Source organism: Pygoscelis adeliae, unplaced genomic scaffold, assembly GCF_000699105.1.
Source record: "Pygoscelis adeliae isolate BGI_AS28 unplaced genomic scaffold, ASM69910v1 Scaffold718, whole genome shotgun sequence".
In the NCBI taxonomy this organism is placed as follows: Eukaryota; Metazoa; Chordata; class Aves; order Sphenisciformes; family Spheniscidae; genus Pygoscelis; species Pygoscelis adeliae.
Window position 1 is genome coordinate 14,358 of NW_008825299.1, and position 20,031 is coordinate 34,388.

A 20,031-nucleotide genomic window follows, 5' to 3' on the forward strand; every position below is an offset into this window, starting at 1 on the left:
CAAAGCAGATAACTGCTGCAGGTCAGCCTTGTGTTTTTTGCTGCTGTGCTCTTGGCAGGAGTTACCACCATCCTCCTTTTTACCGCTGCTTCCCTCTTCAGCAGACAGAGACTTCCTCTGGGACTCCTGAGAGAACCGCTTTTTCTTCTGGAAATGGCTACAATCTTCAGACAATTCGGTTTTCAGCACTCGTTCCGACTGAGTAGAAAGAAAGGATTTGCCTTTTTTGTGTCTGTGTCTTTTCCGTTTCTTGGGTTTCTCTTCCCCCAGGTCAGTTTTTCGGCCCTTCTCGTCAGCTTCCTCCTTGTGTTTACGTTTGTGTTTGCTGGACTTTTTGTGCTTCTTTTTCTTTTTGTGTTTATGGGATCTCCCAGATTTACTCTTACCGGTTATGCTTTTACTACTGTCTTCTCCCTCTCCCTTACTAATGCTTATCAAACTGGACTCCTGCTTGTTCTGGGAGCCACAGGTGGACAGAGATTTGTTTTCCATTTTTAGAGCAGAACTGTTAGCTACGCTTTCTGCCTCCTTGTGTTCGCTTAGCTCACTGGATTCTGTGCTCGGAACGTTTTCTTTACAAAGACCCCCTGGATCCTTAGATTTCTCTGCCGCTTTACCTTTAGCATCTTTGTTACGAGAGAGCTTGAAATCAAAATACAGGGGGTTACAACTGTATGAAACAGATGGTTCTGCTTTGGTAAATATGAGAAGCTCTGAAGGCCACTGGAGAGTTGTGCTCTCATCTTTACTCAGAACGGGAAAAAAGGGTCCTGTTGGATGCTTTGGTCCTTCAGTGACATCTTTACAGCCTGGGACAGGCTGAGCGACTTCTTTAGTAGTGTTTGGCTCAGGGAGATTGCTCTCTGTAAAATGCTTGTTCTCCTGCATACTCGCATTTTCTGAGACTTCTTTTAGTTCTGTTTTGCTCTGCTGAGCTACAGTTTCAGTAGTGCTCTGCTCCTTCTGCTGCCCCGTGCTCTCAGCAGCCTTCTCTGTGTGCTTGCCGGGTTTGGGTTTTGGAGAACTACCCTTTTTAACTTCATGCGTGGTTTTTTTGTTCACATTTTCAGCTTCCATTTGTTCGGTAGACTTCATGAAAAGCAGGAATTGAAAATTAGGCTTTACTTTACAATGGGCTGGGGGAATATAGTGGTAGTATTCTGGTTCAACGGCCATTGGTCCATCTTCTCGTCTCATCTTTTTTAGTTTAGATAACGTAGTGGCTAGAGACCCATTATCTTTGTCATGTTGGTCATCTTCCTCCGCCTTGCTGTCAGAATTATTTGTGCTTTCGCCCTCGCCAGATTTCTGCAGGCTCCCTGCATCTGAGGATCCTCTCTCATCACCTTTTGCTCCATCTGCAGAACTCGATTCTTCCACATGGTCCTTGAAAACAGAAGCTATGGTCTCAAGCTTTACCGGGGTCTTCTTGGCAAATGAAAACGACACACCTATCTTCTGCAGTGGAGTTCCCAAAGTACTTTTAATGCCAAAGCTGATTGCTTGCGCCGTCTGGATGGGCATTTGGCTTGGCATAACAGTGCCACCGACTTGTCCAGTGTTTAGGAAACCTCTGTCCATAGTCATCTCTGTGGCGTGGCCAGAAGTTGTCTGGATGAAAGAACTGCTGTTGGCTGCAGAATCATCATCATCTCCAGCTTCCTCATCCACAGCCACCGTGGTGGTTCTGAACATGGGTCCGCTTCCAGGAGCGCTGTATGAACAAGTTAAAATAGAGAAAACAGCTGACTGCCATTTGTATACCTCTGCAGTTGGTTTCACGCCTGATCTAAAACAGTCTTTTACACATTTCAAGTACTCTTGTATCCAGAAATATACAGTAAATTAGCATTATACAGCCATTTGAATTTTTTAGTAGTATAAAATAATGCAAGAAAACCTATTGCTGGATAAAACAACTTGGGGATGCTCTGGACTACCATTTTAGTGAGTTCACTCCTACTAAAACCACAGCACGAGGCCAAACTCAAGCATGAAGCTTTGCCCTCAAAACTTGGGCAGAATTACAGGAGGAAGAATGCCAGTGCAGCAAAGGGCCGCAGTCCCACGGAAGACTCCCGCACACAAGCTCCAAGGGTGCTCAGGGATCACCCATACTCACCATTCAGGCTGTCTCCTCTGTTCAGCCAGTTCATGTAGACGCCGGAGGGCTTTCTCCTGCTTCCTTTCATCTTTACGTGATCTTGAAGAGACATTGCGAGCAAATTCCCTTTGCTTGAGATCTTTCAACCTCTGAGGCAAAAGAAAGCAGGAACAGATTAGATAAAATCGGTTTGTGGTTAAGTGTCCAAAAGCGTCTCTTTGCTGTAGCACTGGAAAGTACGCTGTAAAGCCCCTCCCCGGTAACATTTATTGAGCTAGGATGGAGCAACAGCACCTTAGCTCAACAAACCAAATGGAGCACATTGCCATCCTCCCAGTAGCTAAATGAAAAGACAACTGTTGATCACTTTTGGCTATGACTTCAAGTCTGTGTATATGCATTTCCAATCAACATTACTGGTTCTCTTTAGCATGTACAATAAAGCTGATTTCAAAGCAACAAGCAAATTCTGGAAGGGGGAAAAAAAAAAAAAAGACTGTTTACTTTGCTGCTCTTGCAGGGTGCAAATGTACTTGACAAACAGTGCATGACAGAAGTCTTAATAGCATGGGCCAACGAACAGAAAGGGATTAGCTGGTGCAAGAGAGTTACCCAGGAATTGTATCTTACAAAAGCAATGTACAAATTACATTGGAGAAGGTGCCAAAAATCCCATGCAGATGATTCCGGTAAGCAAATAAATAATACAACATACACCACAAACAGTTACTTGCTTTCCTGACAGTAGTTCTGAGACGGTCTCTCAAAAAACAAAATGCTCTAAAATGCAGTAGGGGTTTTGGGGGTTTAATGTTTTAGAGCGCAGAAACACTAAGTTCCCCAGAAATCTTACCATGTGAGGAAGCAAACCCAAACCCAAGGAATTTCAAACATCATAACGTCACTGAGGAAATCTAGATATCCAATTCTAATAGAAATCAAGCATCCAAGACTTCAGAAAATTTTTGCAAGTCCTTGTCTCAAAGCACTAGGAAAAGAGGTTGCTGTTTTTCCTTTGAATACATGTGAAAATTCACAAGGCATTTTTTTAGAGTGCTATACAGAAGTTTAAGTAACAGAAAGCAGCAAAGACCTCTACCATCCCAAGGGATTAATTCTTCTTTTTTTGGTGCACAATTTGAAACCCTTTCAAAAGGCCCAATTCCAGAAAGCATCACGTACCCAAGCTTTTGAAAAAGTTTCATGTCTTTCAGGTATTTCATGAAGGGCCTGAAAGACTAACGGTACTCAACGCAGTAGTCACATTAGAAAAATCCTCGTACAAGAGGTACAAACCATTGGTGAATTCTAAATATACCTTCTGGCTGGGGGGCTCTGCCCCCTGCACCATTGGTGAATTCTAAATATACCTTCTGGCTGGCTGACTCTGCCCCTTTAATGGAGCAGTGTCAGACCGGTACTCACAGAAACAGTGGATCTGAAAACTAACCCAAAGTTCAAATTAGAGGAATTAAGTTGGCCCAATGTAAAGAGAACATTGCTTTGTGAAAAAGGGGAAGATTTGACAAGACAGAGGATTCTCGTACCTAATCGTATTTACTAAATGTGGTTGAGCGTTACCAAAATCAGAGGGGAGGACACACGAAAAGAAAGAGTACAGCTATAGACACTAGTAGAAAGAAACTCACTCTTGTGATCTGGACTCCAAAATTAGAAGGGTTTGCTTTCAAAACATCAGCTGAAAACGTCACATCACAAAGAAAAAAAGAAAGTAAAAATATAACAAGAGTGGAAGAGAGGGGGAAAAAAAATAAAAAGCAAGCATTACTACAGAGGCTCTCGGTGTGTCTGCGAGCTATTCTACGGAGAAGGAGCCGAGCCAGCGAAGCTACAGGACCGAGCTTAGGGAGCCTGGAGCAAAAGGGGGGGAACGCACATACATATACACGCACAGACACAGCAATGATCCCACCTGGAATAACAGAGCTACTTTCACCAGGACAAGTAAAGGGCTCAAGGGTTTTGTGGTGTATGTTAAATGTTGAATAGTAAATTTTTTTCCAAGAGGGAGGGGGGAAAAAAAAATGGACTAAGCAATGCTATCAGCTTTTTCATGCTGATTTAAAAAGCTTATCTAAAATGCTCCAGGAAGTTAAAGTCACCAACAGCTGACAAACCTATTTAACTGGGGTGTGATGCCAAGTCTCTAGATCACTCGTCCATTTGGAAAAAAATATGACTCAGCTATTTACAACAGAAATGAACTGTGACCTTTTACTTTCAAGAGGAAGGTGCAATGGTGCACTCAGAAACCCACCTCCACCCCCCCAGACGTGGCCTTAAACATCTCCCCGTGAAATAAAACAGGCTCAAAGTCAGTGGATAACGATGCAGCTGCCCACAATGCAATCCTGCCTTCGTTACAGCGGACAGTTTCAATGAAAACAGAATTAAATGCCCATTTCCTTAAATGCTGATCTTCACGTGTCTCTGCTCCCCCAAACCTCCTGCTCTCAACACTTACAAATTAGAAGTGATGAAGCGAATGAACTATCCCAATGCACTGCAACTCCAGAATATGCAATACACGGCAACACCTAGCTACACTGATATCTGTGCCTTTTAAGATGATAAATCACTAACCATGGTTTCAAGACTGCTGAGAATTTATTACTCCCCAAACTGGGGAAAAGTTGGTCTGATTTTACAAAGCTGACTTTACAAAGGACTAAGAGATCTCAAGGCTGAGTTTCTTTTTGTCCCGCAGGGGCCAGAAGGAAAAAGGGTCTTGCTGGGTAAGTATAGGATAGAAAAGCTCCACAACTGCACCATGCCATCTCCTTGGGAATGTAAAATACGGAAGATAATGTAGCTCAGCATCTTTGACTGACCTAAAATGATGCACCTACCATCAGTGATTTCTCAAGTTTGCAAGGAGCCAGGACTGCATTATCTTACATAAATGCAACCTGGGGCAGGGAAGGACCAGAAGACCAGACTGCTCATCTGGAAAAACAAATCACGACAGGAATAGACGCAGAAGGCTACGTTTGCAGGCAGCTGATTAGCACTGAACTTTTAAAATAGCCAGAACTTTTGTTCAAAATATCCTGTACAAGTAACTGTTACCTCGCTCATTGTTTCAAGGGCATAACTGAATCCAGTCATTTACCCACGCAAAGAACAGTGGATACCCAGTTAACTACAGCTATGCCTACCCTCCTCCCCCAAACCTAACTGGGGTGAAGCAAATAAAAGCCTGAAGTACAATTTCACAGTAGTAAAAGGAGTATATCGAAGCAGTGAAATGCTTTTCAGCATACTCCGGGTCTCAGCCTTCCCAGAAAGCTATTTGAACTAAATTGATATTTAAGCTAGGCTTACACTAAAGAAATTTCCATCTAATCCTTAGCCAAGCGTTCGTTAGTCTAATCCCCCCAAAATCTCTAAATTACTTTTTGGACTGCACCATATGTGTGGGTGTTCGCAGAGGCTGGACAGCCACGGGAAGCGAGTCGCACAGCTGCCCCTTCCCCCCAACACAGCAAAGAAATTTAAACAAGAATTTAACGTAGCCACTCAATCATCCGCAGGGAGCTTCTCCCCTCCAACTAAGGAAAAGGAGCCCTGGGAACCCATCTTCTTGGGGTGAAACCAGCCTTTTTAAGTCTTCCCACGGCCCTCAGCAAGACTATAATTTCTTCAACAGGATCAGAGCCACCAACCTGTATTAAATCAAACATATAGCTTCATGCTACTATAGGACTTAAAAATTAGGAAGCATTTTTTCTTCATAGGCAGTGTGTTTTCTGAGGAAGCAGGAGGTTTATCTAGAGCAGCAACGCATTTACAAACTGTAGGATGATAGTGACCGTGAAGCCAAGAAATACTATTCTGCTGGTTTATTACTTCAGCTGTAAGAAGGGTCACATCAGTAAGCCCAGTGACCAGCAAATAAGGACATAAATCACTAGCACTTAAATAAAGTTTGTCTGAATTTCTGCATGCTAGAAGCAGTACTTCACTACCTCAAGCCTTCCTTCAGCTTGGTATTGTCTTTTATTAATAGCTGTCGCCCACCTCAGCTTTGAAACAAAGAACAGTATTTTAAGTTTTCAGCTTTGTTTCTAACAAAATTACTAAGAAGTCTCTAAATTTCAATGGGAGAGCAAATCGAGCTCTTAAAGAACAGGTTTGCTATAAAATCTGCAGCTACCTCAGTACTCCAGCACAAAGAGGCTACAGTAATGGATTATCTCCCAATCACTGCATAGCTCAGGAGGGGCCAAACTGGCATACAACACCATTACCTTACAGTTCTCTTCTAATCAGCTTAAATAAGCTGCACTCTGGCATCATTTAAAAGCTCTAGAGATAGCCCATCACAGACACGTGAAGGTGGTTAAATAAAAGGGGGACGATCAGGATTCAGAAACTGTCTTAACAGGAAAAAACTCAGTGCACGCTGTGGCAATTGTGCATGAGATTTTGCTGGTGAGGTGGTATCGAGGCAAGACTTCCCCAGTACCGAACTGGAGTGCATTGCTTTTCAGGTTCAGGACCAGCGGTAAATGGATTTTCTCAATTTAAGTTGACAAAGCCATGCAATTTCGCTGAACTGAGGCCCATTCAAGAGGCATTCTTTGCCTAAAATTGCAGAGCAGAAAGAGATCATGTTACTCTCAGAATAAAAAAAACAAGGCACTCCGCTACACTGCTTTACTAGACCTGAAGACCTAAGACTTTCACAACACACACGTTCAGGAGAGAGGGAGACTGGATCCACGTACAGTGAGATTCTGCGTTGGCTTGAGACAGGAGGCAGCTCATGTAACAGCACAATCCCATTAGGGCCTACTCCTCCCCTGCTACTGTTCTCAAGTCTCTCTGCCAATCCCTATTAAATAAAATAACGTACTTTTCATTACACGCCAGCAGATTTCTGGCTTTCTGAACTTTTGACATATGCTCGATTCTTTGCCACAAAAGCTTCTGGGAGTGAACTACACCATTAGCTAAATATGAGCTCAAAGGATGGCAACCTTTATAATTTTACATAAGTGAGAACACAAGCCCTGCTTATTTTTGGTAATCAACATTCTTTGCACGCTCGTAAATGAAGTGAAAAGAGCAGAGGGGAAATGGCATGCAACTGCAGTTTTATTTCATCTTAATTTCTTCCCTGACACCTCGTTTTCAACTTAGGAAAATATACCACGCGTTAATGCAATACAGATAACCCAACAACACAAGTCTGTCTGCCCTTCAGGAGGCTAGCATCGCTTGTAATCACAGTGTCCAGGCCTTGCACGCTGAAGACTTACTTTATTGAACACTATGTATAGGTGCTCGTCTCCAAATGTGTTTGCCATCAGCAAATGAGCAGCTGAACAGCTAAAACTGGGTTAAGAAAAATACCGTGGGGTACTTTGAGGGTATAGCATTTCTAGAGTAGAAAAGCCTCCCATGTAACACCAAGCATCTTGAAGATTCTCTCTTCAGTCTTCTACGTTCAAGCTGTGCTTGAAGATACAAGTTTTTGGAAAGCACAAGTCCAATTCTCCCCAAACCAGAAAGTTCAGGGTTTGGATTTAGAGTACTCATCAACTACAGCAGCGACTGCGTTGGTAATTTTATTGTACTTTAACAGATCCCTCCCCCTCGGCATCAGAAGCAAAGATCCAGATGATTAGGGCATGAAGATAACTGCAGATCTATAGTTTCAGTTCTTAGTTCCACCCTCTTTCCCAAAGAACTTCTTTATGGAAATACATTCCCTTTGTCCTTTTATAAAGAGAATCTATGCAGAATTAGTCATCTACACCTCCAAAACGCCACACATCTAGAAATAAATAAAATGAACGCTACATAAAAGACTGCATTTCAATACCAGTTAGTGTTCTCACAGTTAACCTGGCAAAAGTTCACACAGTAACATGTTTGGTTTTCGCATTGAATTCAGAAGGTGAATGTTTTTATTCTGTTGGGTCAGTGACTCAGTAAATAGCTCAACCCTTCATCAGGCATGCTAGCAGGAAAGAGGTGACCATATAAGAGATTCTGTAAGTTCTTGGATGAGGGAAAAAAAAAAATCCAAACAGTAAAAGCTGACTGTAAATGCTACATTACTTACATGTAAGATAATTCCAACTGTAACACTTTTTGCAGGCTGCTCTAAGTGATACAATACAGATTAGGTTTATTTGATGCGAATACACAAACTGGGCACAACCCCAGGTAAGGTGACCCACATTCATCTTCATGCAAATCTGACATGAAGTATTCTATCTTGATGTCAAAACCCAAAACTGAATTAAGGGCCCACTCGCACGTAATGCCCTAAGGATACCTTCCCACTAAGTCCAGAGTATTCTAGGACTGTGAGAGCTCTCAAGCATCTGCACATCATGTATCCGCAGGAAAGCAGCACAAAAGTACACTGGATCCATCTTCACTACCCAAGTTCCTCGGTAGCTGCAGAAGTAGTTTTCTTTCAACATTTGCCTCCTTTTGCATTTGTCTGTTAATTATTATCACTCTGTTGACATTCAGGACTGTGCAACATCAGAGGTGGGGGCCCTTCATAAGCTACCAGTCCTTCTAGTTGCCAGGCTCAAGATCTTACAGCTAAAAAAAAACCCATTAAAGATATCAGTAGCTTTCCAGGGAACAAAAAACTATGACATCTATGGTTACAGCTTTTTTCAGTTGCTCACTGAAGGATCTTTAAGGGAACTGAGTTTATTTTTCCTCTTACAGTGCCATCTGTATGAACTCAAGTTGCTTTTAGTCCTCTGGCTTCCCCTGAGAGGGACTGACCATTTGGTGAACAGATAGGGTTACTGTTCTTTGAAACATCTGTACTTCTCATTTCAAGTATCAACCTAATTAAAAAAAAAAAAATCTAGAGAACAACATTGCACACCTCCAACAAGATGTTTAAAATACAATGACTTAAACAGGCCAATGGTTTGTGATAATAAATTGAAGATTATTTTCCCAGTTAAGGTAATCTAGAAATACTGCTTTTTGGATAGAAACTTGGTGTTGAGGTCAATTCAGACACATCCGAATGCTCTATGAAACCAGTGTAGTCAGGAAATAATGATAATAATAATAACAATAAAACCTCCCCTTTAATTGTTTGGTGTTGACAGGTTGGTGGGTCCAAAATTTATCCGGTAGGGATCAATACACTTACCTATCGTCCCTGTTTCGCAATAATCCTGAGTTCCTTCCTGGAATACAAGACAGTGTCTTTATAACTCGGGAGCGGAAAGGGATCTGAGGATGGAACATCTATTCACAGGGACAGCCTAACGCTCACTGAGCCACAGAAGGAATAAGCAAACGCTTCAATGTCGTGGGTATGTGTAACTAAAAATACTTAAAAGCAAAAATGATCCCATGGAAATCTGCTCAACAAGCTAAGAAAAAGGCAAAAACGAAGCACCGTTGCCTCAAGAATTACTGCTGAGAAGACAGAACACTGCAGATAATATATACCAAGCCAGTTTGCTGTAATTATCTAGGGTACCATAATGTCTCATCTTTCCAAGAAAGCCTACTGATTAGCCTACTTTTAAGAAAACTTTATGTTTTTCCTCAAAACAATTGTTACCCTTTATGTAACCTTGCCTTCTTGTCCAAAGAGGCAAAATATGAAACATCAACGTGCAATGTATTATGAAAAGCACAGCATTATTTTTTTTTATAACTACCTCAGCATTTAGAATACACTGTTAGAAATAAGCCTATCTTGAGTGGTAATGAACAACAGAAGTGAGACAGTGTTACTTATGCAAATTTACCTTCATTATTTCTAGGTAGTTTCAAGTTCACTTACTGAACACTGACCCAACAGGGTGACACACATTTCTGCAAGACATAAAGCTGGACAAGCAATTTTTTCCTTAAGCAAAGCATGATTGCTTCTTTGTTTAAATCCCTGTGTAACTAGAAACTAATGCTGGGTGACGTAGCGAGAGTTTGAAGGCTCATTTTCTCCAAAGCCTGCCTGAAGTTACTGCAATGGATGCAAATTATCCAAGACCATCAATTCCTTTAAAAATGATCAGCAGTACCAAGCAACCCCCAAATTCTTTCTACCGATGAGAAGATTACGCCACCCTGTGTGTTCCCAAGACATTTTTCTTTCAGGTCCCTCTTCTTGCGCCCCTACTGATGACTCCTTTTATACCAATGAGGGGTGGTTGCTTTCCACAGGTTTGTTTCTTCCACAGCATCTCTAGATGCTGGGAAAACCCTCAGCCTTGCCAACCTCATGTCAGTCCCCCTATTAATCGCCCAAGGCTTTTAAACAGGAGTTGACATAATCATACTGCATCACCACACTGTAAGAATGTGACAAACAGGTCCTTCCACCTGGATTAAACACAGATGCATGGAATTGCACTCAAGTTTCAACCACGTTGATAGAAAACTTTAGATGAAGTACACCGCTATCGGGTATCATGACTGTGCCACCAGCTCGGTCAGAGCAGCCCATTTTCCCAATACAAAGTAAATGAATGAATTTCTGCTCTTAACTCTATTAAACCACAATTCACCACAGTACTCAAACAGAAACTGCCCTGCCATGAGATTTCCTGTTGAAACTCCCTTAGTGAATTTACTTTGAACTACCACATCCTATACTTAATACACAAAAAAAAAAATCATACTTTGTAATGCCATATTCTTGTTTTTACGCTGTTGCTTCACTGCTATTTTGCAAGATCTAGTACTCTACAGCACATCCTGCAGAAGTTACCAGCATTTTAATGATTGTGTTGTTAGAATTTATGGCTAGGAATATCAAAAAACCTCCTTTGAGCAATTTCATCCCTAGATGAGCACAACACTGCTATCTGCCGTACATTTACATCTCATTTAGCAGCTTCAAATGGTCAAATAGATCAGGCTAACACATGAATTTTTATTATTTACTGTGCAGTATGAAGTATCATGTAGATACTACAGTACATCCCTATCTTGGGACCAAAGCCAGTTCCACAGAGATTCTGAATCCACCTTCTCCTGAGGGTTACAGAATTTGGAAAGTGCTCCTTTTTTACGATTCCTTTGACACAGCCCATTATTTCCTAGTATGTTTTCAGTAACTTGACAGAACGCAGACTAAAGTATTAAAATGCGCACACGTGGCATATCAGTCTCCAAAGTTGTACTATGTTAAAAGCTGATGCAAACTAGGAGCCACCCATATCCATCCGTACTCTTCCCAGTCTAGCAGCAGCCCATTCCTGCCCGTGGGTCATTCAAAACTGGGCTCCTTGATGCCAACAGTGAGTTGGGTTTTTTGTTTGTTGTTTTGGGGTTTTTTTAAATGTATGGTGAGCATAAGAATCTTAACCAGTGACATAAAACATCTATCCCTGGGGAAATTCAAAATACTAACCACAAACAAGACCACTGCAATGAATATAAACTTGATGAACTGTGCTATCAACACTTGTTTACCTGCTTGTGAGCATGATCGTAAGAGTTTATGTGGTTGTCAAACTCTTGATGCTTTTGATACTGCTTGTCACAGAGTTCACAGTAGAAGTTTGCTCTGAGGTCTTCCAAAGCCTTGGCAATTGCCTTTTCTTTGTCAACATAATCCTGCAAAATTAACAAAAAATGCTTCTGTTAAACTTCCTGTAAAACAAACTGGAAGATGATGAACTAGTCCTTTAGGGGAAAATAGTCCCTAAGAAAACCTTAGTGTACACCGATGATTATACTTATTAAGCTGACCAGTCTTTGCAAATTAAAAGGTACGAAGGATAACTTTGCAATACTACCAACCTAGCCTTGACCCAGTTTCCTAACATAGAACATAATCTTGTCATTAGCACAGGTATCAGTAAAAAGAGACTGCTTTAAAAAAAAAAAATCTAGTGCTGATGGCAGGAAGGCAGTTGCGGCTGCAAGAGGAGAGCCTGCCGGATTGTCTGAGATAAAAAAGAGAGGTTCAAAGCCTCAAGCTAACACATAAACAAACTGGCAGCTGCCTGCTCGTGTAAGATGCGCAAAATACGCATCAAACCGAGGAAGATCACTGCTTTTGGAACAGAATCTTGGAACTTTAAATGCTGATACTTCCTCCATTTTGAGTGCTAACAGATGCCTGCTTGATCGCAGTTTGTCTGCAATTCAATAGGGAGGAACACAGATCCGCGGCTGGGAAAGCACAGTTCAGAAACCGTTGAGCCTATTTCACTTCAGTGTAATTTTTTCAGTTAGTGAAATCTTCCCAGGAGCGGTGCTGTCCATTAAGCTGAGCTCAAACACAGTGATTACACTGGGCATGGGTACAGGGAGTTGCCATTTAATAAAAGAGGGGGAGGGAGATCACCTTAGAGGTTGCAGACTATTTTTTTCTTATGTAATTCAACATTTGTATAGGTGCAAAACCAAACCTCCAAGCAAAGGCGAGGTGTCTAAATTGGCAGCGGTCATGTCCTCCCCTCTTTTGCTATAAGGAAAAGTAGCAGCTTTTGGATTGGCAGTGGCAAAAAGCTCTGGGACTCCATGGAAATCCCAGTCCCTCAAGTGGCTGTAATGGCTTGACGGGAGGCGAGCCTGTGTGGCTCGCCGCAGCCGATGCAGACCTGGGGGGGCTCAGCACCCGAGGGGGCTCTGAAACACATCTGATGCCAAGACACACACTCATCTCGGGGCTAAGCAACTTCTTCCTCTAGCCAGGTCGTTTCAGTTACAATCCCACCAGCAAAATTAATAAAACATCGCCACTCTTTACAAGCAAGCTGGGGAAGGTTTACTTCAACAAGATGGAAGCACTTACGCTGACGCATACTAAAAAAAAAGCTACAAATGCTGTATTACAAAGTACGCTGTACTAATATCAGCATACCCCATATAGCTATTTACCATATGCATTTCAACTGGAATAAAAATAAATTATATAAGAAAAATAGCCTAACATTTGAGAAAAAACTCTTAAGAGTTTAAGAGTTTCTGTCTTCAATATAAACTTCTTATGGGAAATTTCCTTCCATTAGCAAGAGGAGCTAGCAAACATTTAAAAAAAAGATATACTACGAAAGCTTTTTTCTTTTTATTTAAGATCTTGTTCAAGGCAATATGGTTTATCTCCCAGTTACCACATCAAAATTACATTAAAATAATATTGCTGAGCATGTTTTCTATAATGCAAAATTCATGTAAAAAATTCCAACACCTGGGGGGGAATCTGAAAAATTCTGCTGCTAAAAGGGTTTTTTTTTCCCTCAATTTAAAGCACTGTTTACCTTCTACATTAAAAAAAAAAATCTATTTCAAGTTCCTGCTTCTACCTATTACCACAGGCCCTTGTTAAGAAGGGGGAAAAAAAAAAGAAAAAAAAATCAACAAAACTATCTAGAGCTTTGAGCCTGACGCAGGTCCCCAGGAAGACAAGAAAGGAAAACAGAGCAGCATGAGATCCACAGAACAATGACATTTAAGGTTCCTCTGAAACCCTGAACAACCTTCCTGCGCCGTGTGTAGGGTTTTTTTTTTTTTTTCAGAAAGCATCCCGTGGCTAAACAATGAAAACACAGCCATTTGAGTGATCAGAATCTATACAAAAGAAGGGAATTAAAGAACATTTCTTGCTTGCTTCTTGGTTGCAGTTATCTGAAATTCCTTTGAGACTCACTGAATGGCTAATCAGGATGCGGCCACAGTTGGCAATTACATAATGGACTCCTGCGGAGCAATGAAAAAAATTATGCTTGCAGAGATTTTCACAGATTAATAAAGAAATGCAAGAGCCTAAGGATAAAGCATGCTAATAAAAAAACATCTGAGTTGGGAGATACTGCTACTGCTCCACAGAGTTCCTGGAGAAAAAAAAAAAGTCTGTACTGAATAATGGCAGGAAGACAAAACAGTCTGAAAGCAACGCACGTTCCACTGCATTTGAAAAGACAATTGCAAAACCCAAGAACTTTACCATAAATCGCACTGCAGACCTGAGACAAAACATCATTACATGCAATTCACACAAGAGCTCCTACCAACCACTCTGAAACGAAGAAATACTTTGTGCTCAACAGCTGCTGTCTGAAGATGCCCAGCATCGCAGCTGGGGGCTTGCTGCAGAAAGGGATCCAGGCTTTCAGCCACATGCTGCCCGAGAATGGCCAACGTCACGGCCAAACCCCCCCTTTGTAGCGTGTGAGCAGCATGCCGCCCAGCAGGAGATTAAAAACAACAAAAAGGAAAAACATCTTCAAGAGAACATGCACCTGGACGCAGAGGAACTGTTCAGCACCGGCTGCGGAAGCCCATTTAAGAGCACACTTCTACTTTAAAGTGTGCCAGAAGAGATCATTAACTGCGTGCAGCTCCAAACTAGTAATTAGCTTTAAAAGTAATTACAATGGCTTTTATTTTTAAATGAACAAATATACCAGCAATTCACTTGCCAAGCAAGTCAAAGTCTCAACTTAAGGGGAAAAAAAAAAAAATCAGGAAAGGAGGCTATATATTTTTGTAGCTGAATAAACTGCCTCCAGTATTAACTGTTGAAGCGGTGAAATGGAATCTTACATTTGCCATGGTTATGTTTAATTTTAATGGAACTGAAACTACTTTTCCATTATCACCACCTGGGTTGGGGCAACCCCCGATACCAATAGTGGCTGGGGGATGAAGGGATTGAGAGCAGCCCTGCCGAGAAGGACTTGGGGGTACTGGTGGATGAAAAGCCAGACAGGAGCCAGCAATGTGCGCTCGCAGCCCAGAAGGCCAATCGTATCCTGGGCTGCATCCAAAGCAGCGTGGCCAGCAGGGCGAGGGAGGGGATTCTGCCCCTCTGCTCTGCTCTGGTGAGACCCCCCCTGGAGCACTGCGTCCAGCTCTGGAGCCCTCAGCGTAAGAAAGACACAGACCTGTTGGAGCGGGTCCAGAGGAGGCCACGAAAATGATCAGGGGGATGGAACAGCTCTGCTATGAAGAAAGGCTGAGAGAGTTGGGGTTGTTCAGCCTGGAGAAGAGAAGGCTCCGGGGAGACCTTATTGCAGCCTGTCAGTACTTAAAGGGAGCTTATAGAAAAGATGGGGAGAGACTTTTTAGCAGGGCCTGTTGCAACAGGACAAGGGGGAATGGCTTTAAACTGAAGAGGGGTAGATTTAGACTAGAAACAAGGAAGAAATTTTTTACACTGAGGGTGGTGAATCACTGGCACAGGTTACCCAGAGAGGTGGTGGATGCCCCATCCCTGGAAACATTCAAGGTCAGGTTGGACCTTGGGCTCTGAGCAACCTGATCTAGTTGAAGATGTCCCTGCCCACGGCAGGGGGTTGGACTAGATGACCTTTAGAGGTCCCTTCCAACCCAAACCATTCTATGATTCTGTGATCGTTCCTCAAAGAATTAAAATTTATGCAAAACTGGCACTTTACTCTAATGTCTAGGGCTCTTCAACCCTGGTACTTCTCAAATCTCAGGACAATTAAACAAGCGGGCTTTCCTAAGACTTGATGTGCTTTACAGGCTGGTAAGTGAAGAGTGGATTAACGGACTAGCAAAGACCATGTCTCCACAGAGAACTCAGTTACAGCTAATCCAGTATGCTCCAGCATGTCAAGATCAATGCCAATACGATGGCCCATTTTTATCATTAAAAGATAACAGTCTTTGGCTTACAAAACACCCCACAGGTTTTGTAAACCCTATGGGAATACAGAATATATATAATTTTTTTAATGCTGCCTCAGAAATTCTTCCAAAGAGATACAGCCCATCGATTTCTCAAAACTGGAGCCACGTCCTACCTTTTCAAAGAAAGCAGGATTTATGCAACAGTATCATAATGCACTACTTACTGCTTGCTCAGTAACAACAGAAGATCTACTCCACTTCCAGCTGACAACTGCCCATCTAACATTTGCATCTGCAGATTTTGCGCTGACAATGTGGCAGGTTCACTAGAAAAATTTGGCAGCCCTGGGTCTAGGGAAGGAAATGTTCTGCTCTACCCTAGGACTGTTCTTTCCAGAACAGGAGCAAAGCACACAGAGGAAAGCTCTGGTGCTATTCTGTAGCTCTTAAGCAGCTAAACAAACATCAAGGTTAATTCCAGGAAGTGAATAACCAGTTCGTTAAAATATAAATAATCTCAACAATGACAAAAAACAAGAATACTTAATTCCTACTACCATTACCACAGCCTAACGAGAAGAGCTCTGTCCTATCAGAACAAATCCTCTCCCATTCAACCCACAGGAACTTTGATGTTAATGCCCCTGTTTCAGTACCTTGTATTTCTGCCTCAGCTCCTCGGTGTCTTCTTTCTCCACCTCCAGTACACGCCTCCGCTCAGTGGCATCTTCAGCGTAGTCGAGCTTTTTTTTAAAAAAAAAAAAGGGGGGGGGGGAGAGATACAATTTGAATTTGTCCCGTGAATACTTTGCACTACTGAGACTACCAGAATGTGTAATTTTAAAAAGATGAGGTTTGAAACAGAATCTTTGCATACTGTGCTTCACTTTCCCTCTTTTGTCATCCCACAGTGTAACCCACACGCAAAACAGTTCATTAATCCTTCCGAGATGGAGGCTCCCGGCAGGCCCATCCACTGCCAGCAGCAGCCTCAGCTTTGCAGAAGTGAAATCACAAAGCCCAGGAATTTCAGATAGTATCCAGACCTCAGAACTCAGGTACCCATGGGTAAACAGAGTATGTATTTTGAGAAGTGTTTTCTTACTGTGTTGGTTTAAGAGCAAGTTTTTCTTTACCTTTGATGCACAAATTCTCACTTTTAAATTTCTTCCCTATCAACTCCCTGAGAGCCATGCAAGGGGTGAGAGGGTGCAGGGCAGGAGCCAGAGCCTTGCGAGCTTACCTCCATTTCCATCCGCCCCATGCCCATGACATCGTACTTGACGACGATAGGGATGGGATCTGTCCTCCCTGTAAGAGGAACACACACAGAGGCGGTCAGCGGCCGGTCTGTCGCCACAGCTTGCTTTACACATTGGGTTTGGGTGGTTAGAGATCTTGCCTTGGAGTGCAGAGACCAGAAAGCTACAGTGAACCAAACACAAGCCATTCTCACAGCTTACAGCCAAACCTGCTTCTCAGTTCCAAACTGGTTACAGTTAAATGCACCCCGAGTACTGATGAATGGTATTTCCTGAACATTAACTGGTCACATAAAACATACCCGTGGTTAATGTTCAACCATGACAAGTCCTAGGGCAGGGCTGTTAACAGGACCTGAGAAATGATCCTTCTCCTCAATGCTTCCACATCAGGCAATACATTCTCCTCATCTGATGCAAGTTAAAAAGCCATTAAATACATTTTACTGCTCTACCACATTAAGAATTGATTAGGACTTTCCTTTAAAAGATGTGGAAGCCTCCCTCCCGCCAACTTTTGTCCCTTCCCAAGAGTAAGGAAAGCTGACCGAGAAGCATGGCACAGAAGCCAAACTTCTTTCGTCCAAAACAACCGCCCGGTCCAGGCCAGGTGGTCAAGCACCTGCTTCCCCAGCTCCTGCGGAGAGATGCTCTAGCACTCGCTGTGTCATCTGTAAGCTGTGAAAAGGACTAGTTGCGAAGAAAATTGACTTTGAACTAATCAAACTATGCTGGAGATTTTTTTTTTTTTTAACATATCTTTAATCCACTCATAACCAGCCAAACGAAGCAAAATGGGGCAGACAAGCACTTTACTACCACAGCTTTTTTTTTTTTTAATTATTATTATTCTTTTTACATCACAACTCGCGCTGTTCGTTGTGATGTAAGCCCACTGAAAAAGTACTTACCTTATCCGGTGCATACCTTGAGTGAAAAAACAGAATGTTTACTTCCCTTATTATTGCTCTTGTTTTGGTGTAAACAACTGTTTTGTTATACACACATACACATATATTATACCTTTGGGCTAAAAGATCTACAGGTTTTAATCAAGCCAAAAATATTCCATTGCCATCCACATGCGCAAAAGGTTAAAGTCTTTAAAACCGCCTCAGAAAACCTGTATAGGCATCAACTTCTCTCTTCTCCAATATCAGCTTTCTCTAACTCCTAGAAAAGCGACAGTCCACAGATCTCGGGCTCCACAGAGTCCCCAAAGGGAACCTACTCTGGTCAGACTTGTGTCTTTTTAACTCTTAAAGTACAGAGGCATGTGTTTTTCTTTCAGAAACAAGTCCATTTAATTAATCGCTTTATGGTTTTGTTTATACGCCCATAAATTTGACAGGCATATATCCACCAAGTCCAAAAATAGTTATCATGCTGATCCAAAATAATACTTTGAACTCAGCTTTCATTTGGGTATTTTAAGCGTTCTCCGTTTGAAAATGTTTCTCTTACGCCCAATGGTATAATAAAGTAAGCAGTGACTGCAATTTTTAGCAAAAGGACCAAATTAAAGACAGGTTATAAAAATGACTTCCTAAGTGCAATATCACTTTCATAACGTCTCAGCCAGGGATTTACTGGTAAGTGGTGAACCCAAATGGAATGGCTGGCAGCAAGTGCCAACAATTTATTTTTTTTCCAAGCTTTTTTCTTTTTGTTTTGGTTTGGGTTTTTTTTTTTTTTTAAATTTGTTTGTTTCTCCAGCAATCAAGATCTTTCGATGCAGCCTCATTGCCCTGGTAAACCCCTGCGTACAAACAATGCATCAGTACTTTTGCCTTCTAAGGCAGTCAAAGTTTTGGGTTTGTTTTTTTCAAAATCTATTTGGAAATTGCAGTAGCAAGTGCTAGTGCCCATCGTGTTGGGGAAAAATCAAGTTTGGACAGTATTAGAAATTTATGTTTACACTGATTTTGGCAGTTCTAACACAAACAGAAACATCCCTTCTTAGCAATACCCTTTAATGAACAAGGATCAGACAAGTGTGCATAAAGAAAGGAAAGGAAAGGAAAATGAAAGACCAAGCAGAAGGATGATGGCTACAACAGAGAAAGTAAGCCTAACATATTGGTGCACTGATGACAAAAGGAGTAATTCAGTCTGAAAATAAAAAATTACCACTGCTAAGTTTACCATCACCACAACAAGTCCAGGATCATAACGCTGTAAAAAAGAAACACCATTTGTTAGGCAGAAACCATTAGGGGCAGAAAATAGGCCGTTTGTAGTAGGCAGGTAGGATGGGTTAAAAAAAATAATATATGAGGCTTCTTCCTCACCCCTCCACCCCATCACCATGCTTTGCCCTGTGGAATCAGGGAGCGGGTAGATTTTCAGCAGTTATTTGTTTTCAGAGCTGCGCTCGCAACCTGAAATTTTTGGGTGTTGGAAGAGGTTGAGCTGCTGGTGACGGCCCAATTTAAAAGAGGCACTGAGGCACATTTAAGCAGGCAGTTTAAAAAGGAAACAAATCAGGACCTTAAGGCAATTAAAAATATTTTGGGTCAAAAGGAGCTCTGTTTTCAGGTAAGAGGAGAATATTCAATGCGAAAAGCGATGCCTTTGTTTTAAACTTAACCATTATTTCATTACAAATTAAATACCACAGCAGCCGGCCAGCACAGCCGCCTAGCGTGACATCCAGCCGACAAGTGCCAAGTCTGAGCACTTTGAGCACGTAACACGGCTACAGGCAGCAGTGCCCATCCCCACCACCCAAACTGTGGCTCCGTCCGGGGCAGCAGGACAAGCTGCCAGGCAAAGCGCTGGGCAGTGGGTCATCGGGGCCGGGGGAGCCTCGCTCCACGTCCTCGGAAAGCCACTACAGCTGAGGGAAAGGAACGGGCTCTGTGTTGCCAAAAGGGCCACCTCTCACCCCGCTGACTGCCAAGCGGGCTGGGCGGAAGATGGAGAACAGCCAAAGGGGAAAATGAGACTTTTTAAGCTCTAAGTTCTCCTTTTAAAGAACTTCCTCAAGAAAATTTATTCCAGAGCTACTGTGCATGACAATGGGATCTTTACCAGCATGTAAATGAGGTTCTCAGATGTTGCGGGACTCCCAGGTTTAGGGTTCCTGCT

At 42.2% G+C, this 20,031-nt stretch overlaps 1 protein-coding gene across 1 annotated transcript in view; it reads right to left on the reverse strand.

Moving 5' to 3' along the window:
- GPATCH8 (G patch domain containing 8) overlaps positions 1-20,031 on the reverse strand; it is a 42,255-nt gene that overhangs the window by 4,088 nt on the left and 18,136 nt on the right. The window contains exons 3-7 of the mRNA XM_009329969.1: positions 16,923-16,990; positions 16,336-16,422; positions 11,546-11,689; positions 2,123-2,253; positions 7-1,714 (exon numbers count right to left, since the gene is read on the reverse strand). Of these exons, the coding sequence (XP_009328244.1) occupies positions 7-1,714; positions 2,123-2,253; positions 11,546-11,689; positions 16,336-16,422; positions 16,923-16,949 (2,097 nt within the window). The 5' untranslated portion in view covers positions 16,950-16,990. The remainder of the gene's footprint in view (positions 1-6; positions 1,715-2,122; positions 2,254-11,545; positions 11,690-16,335; positions 16,423-16,922; positions 16,991-20,031) is intronic.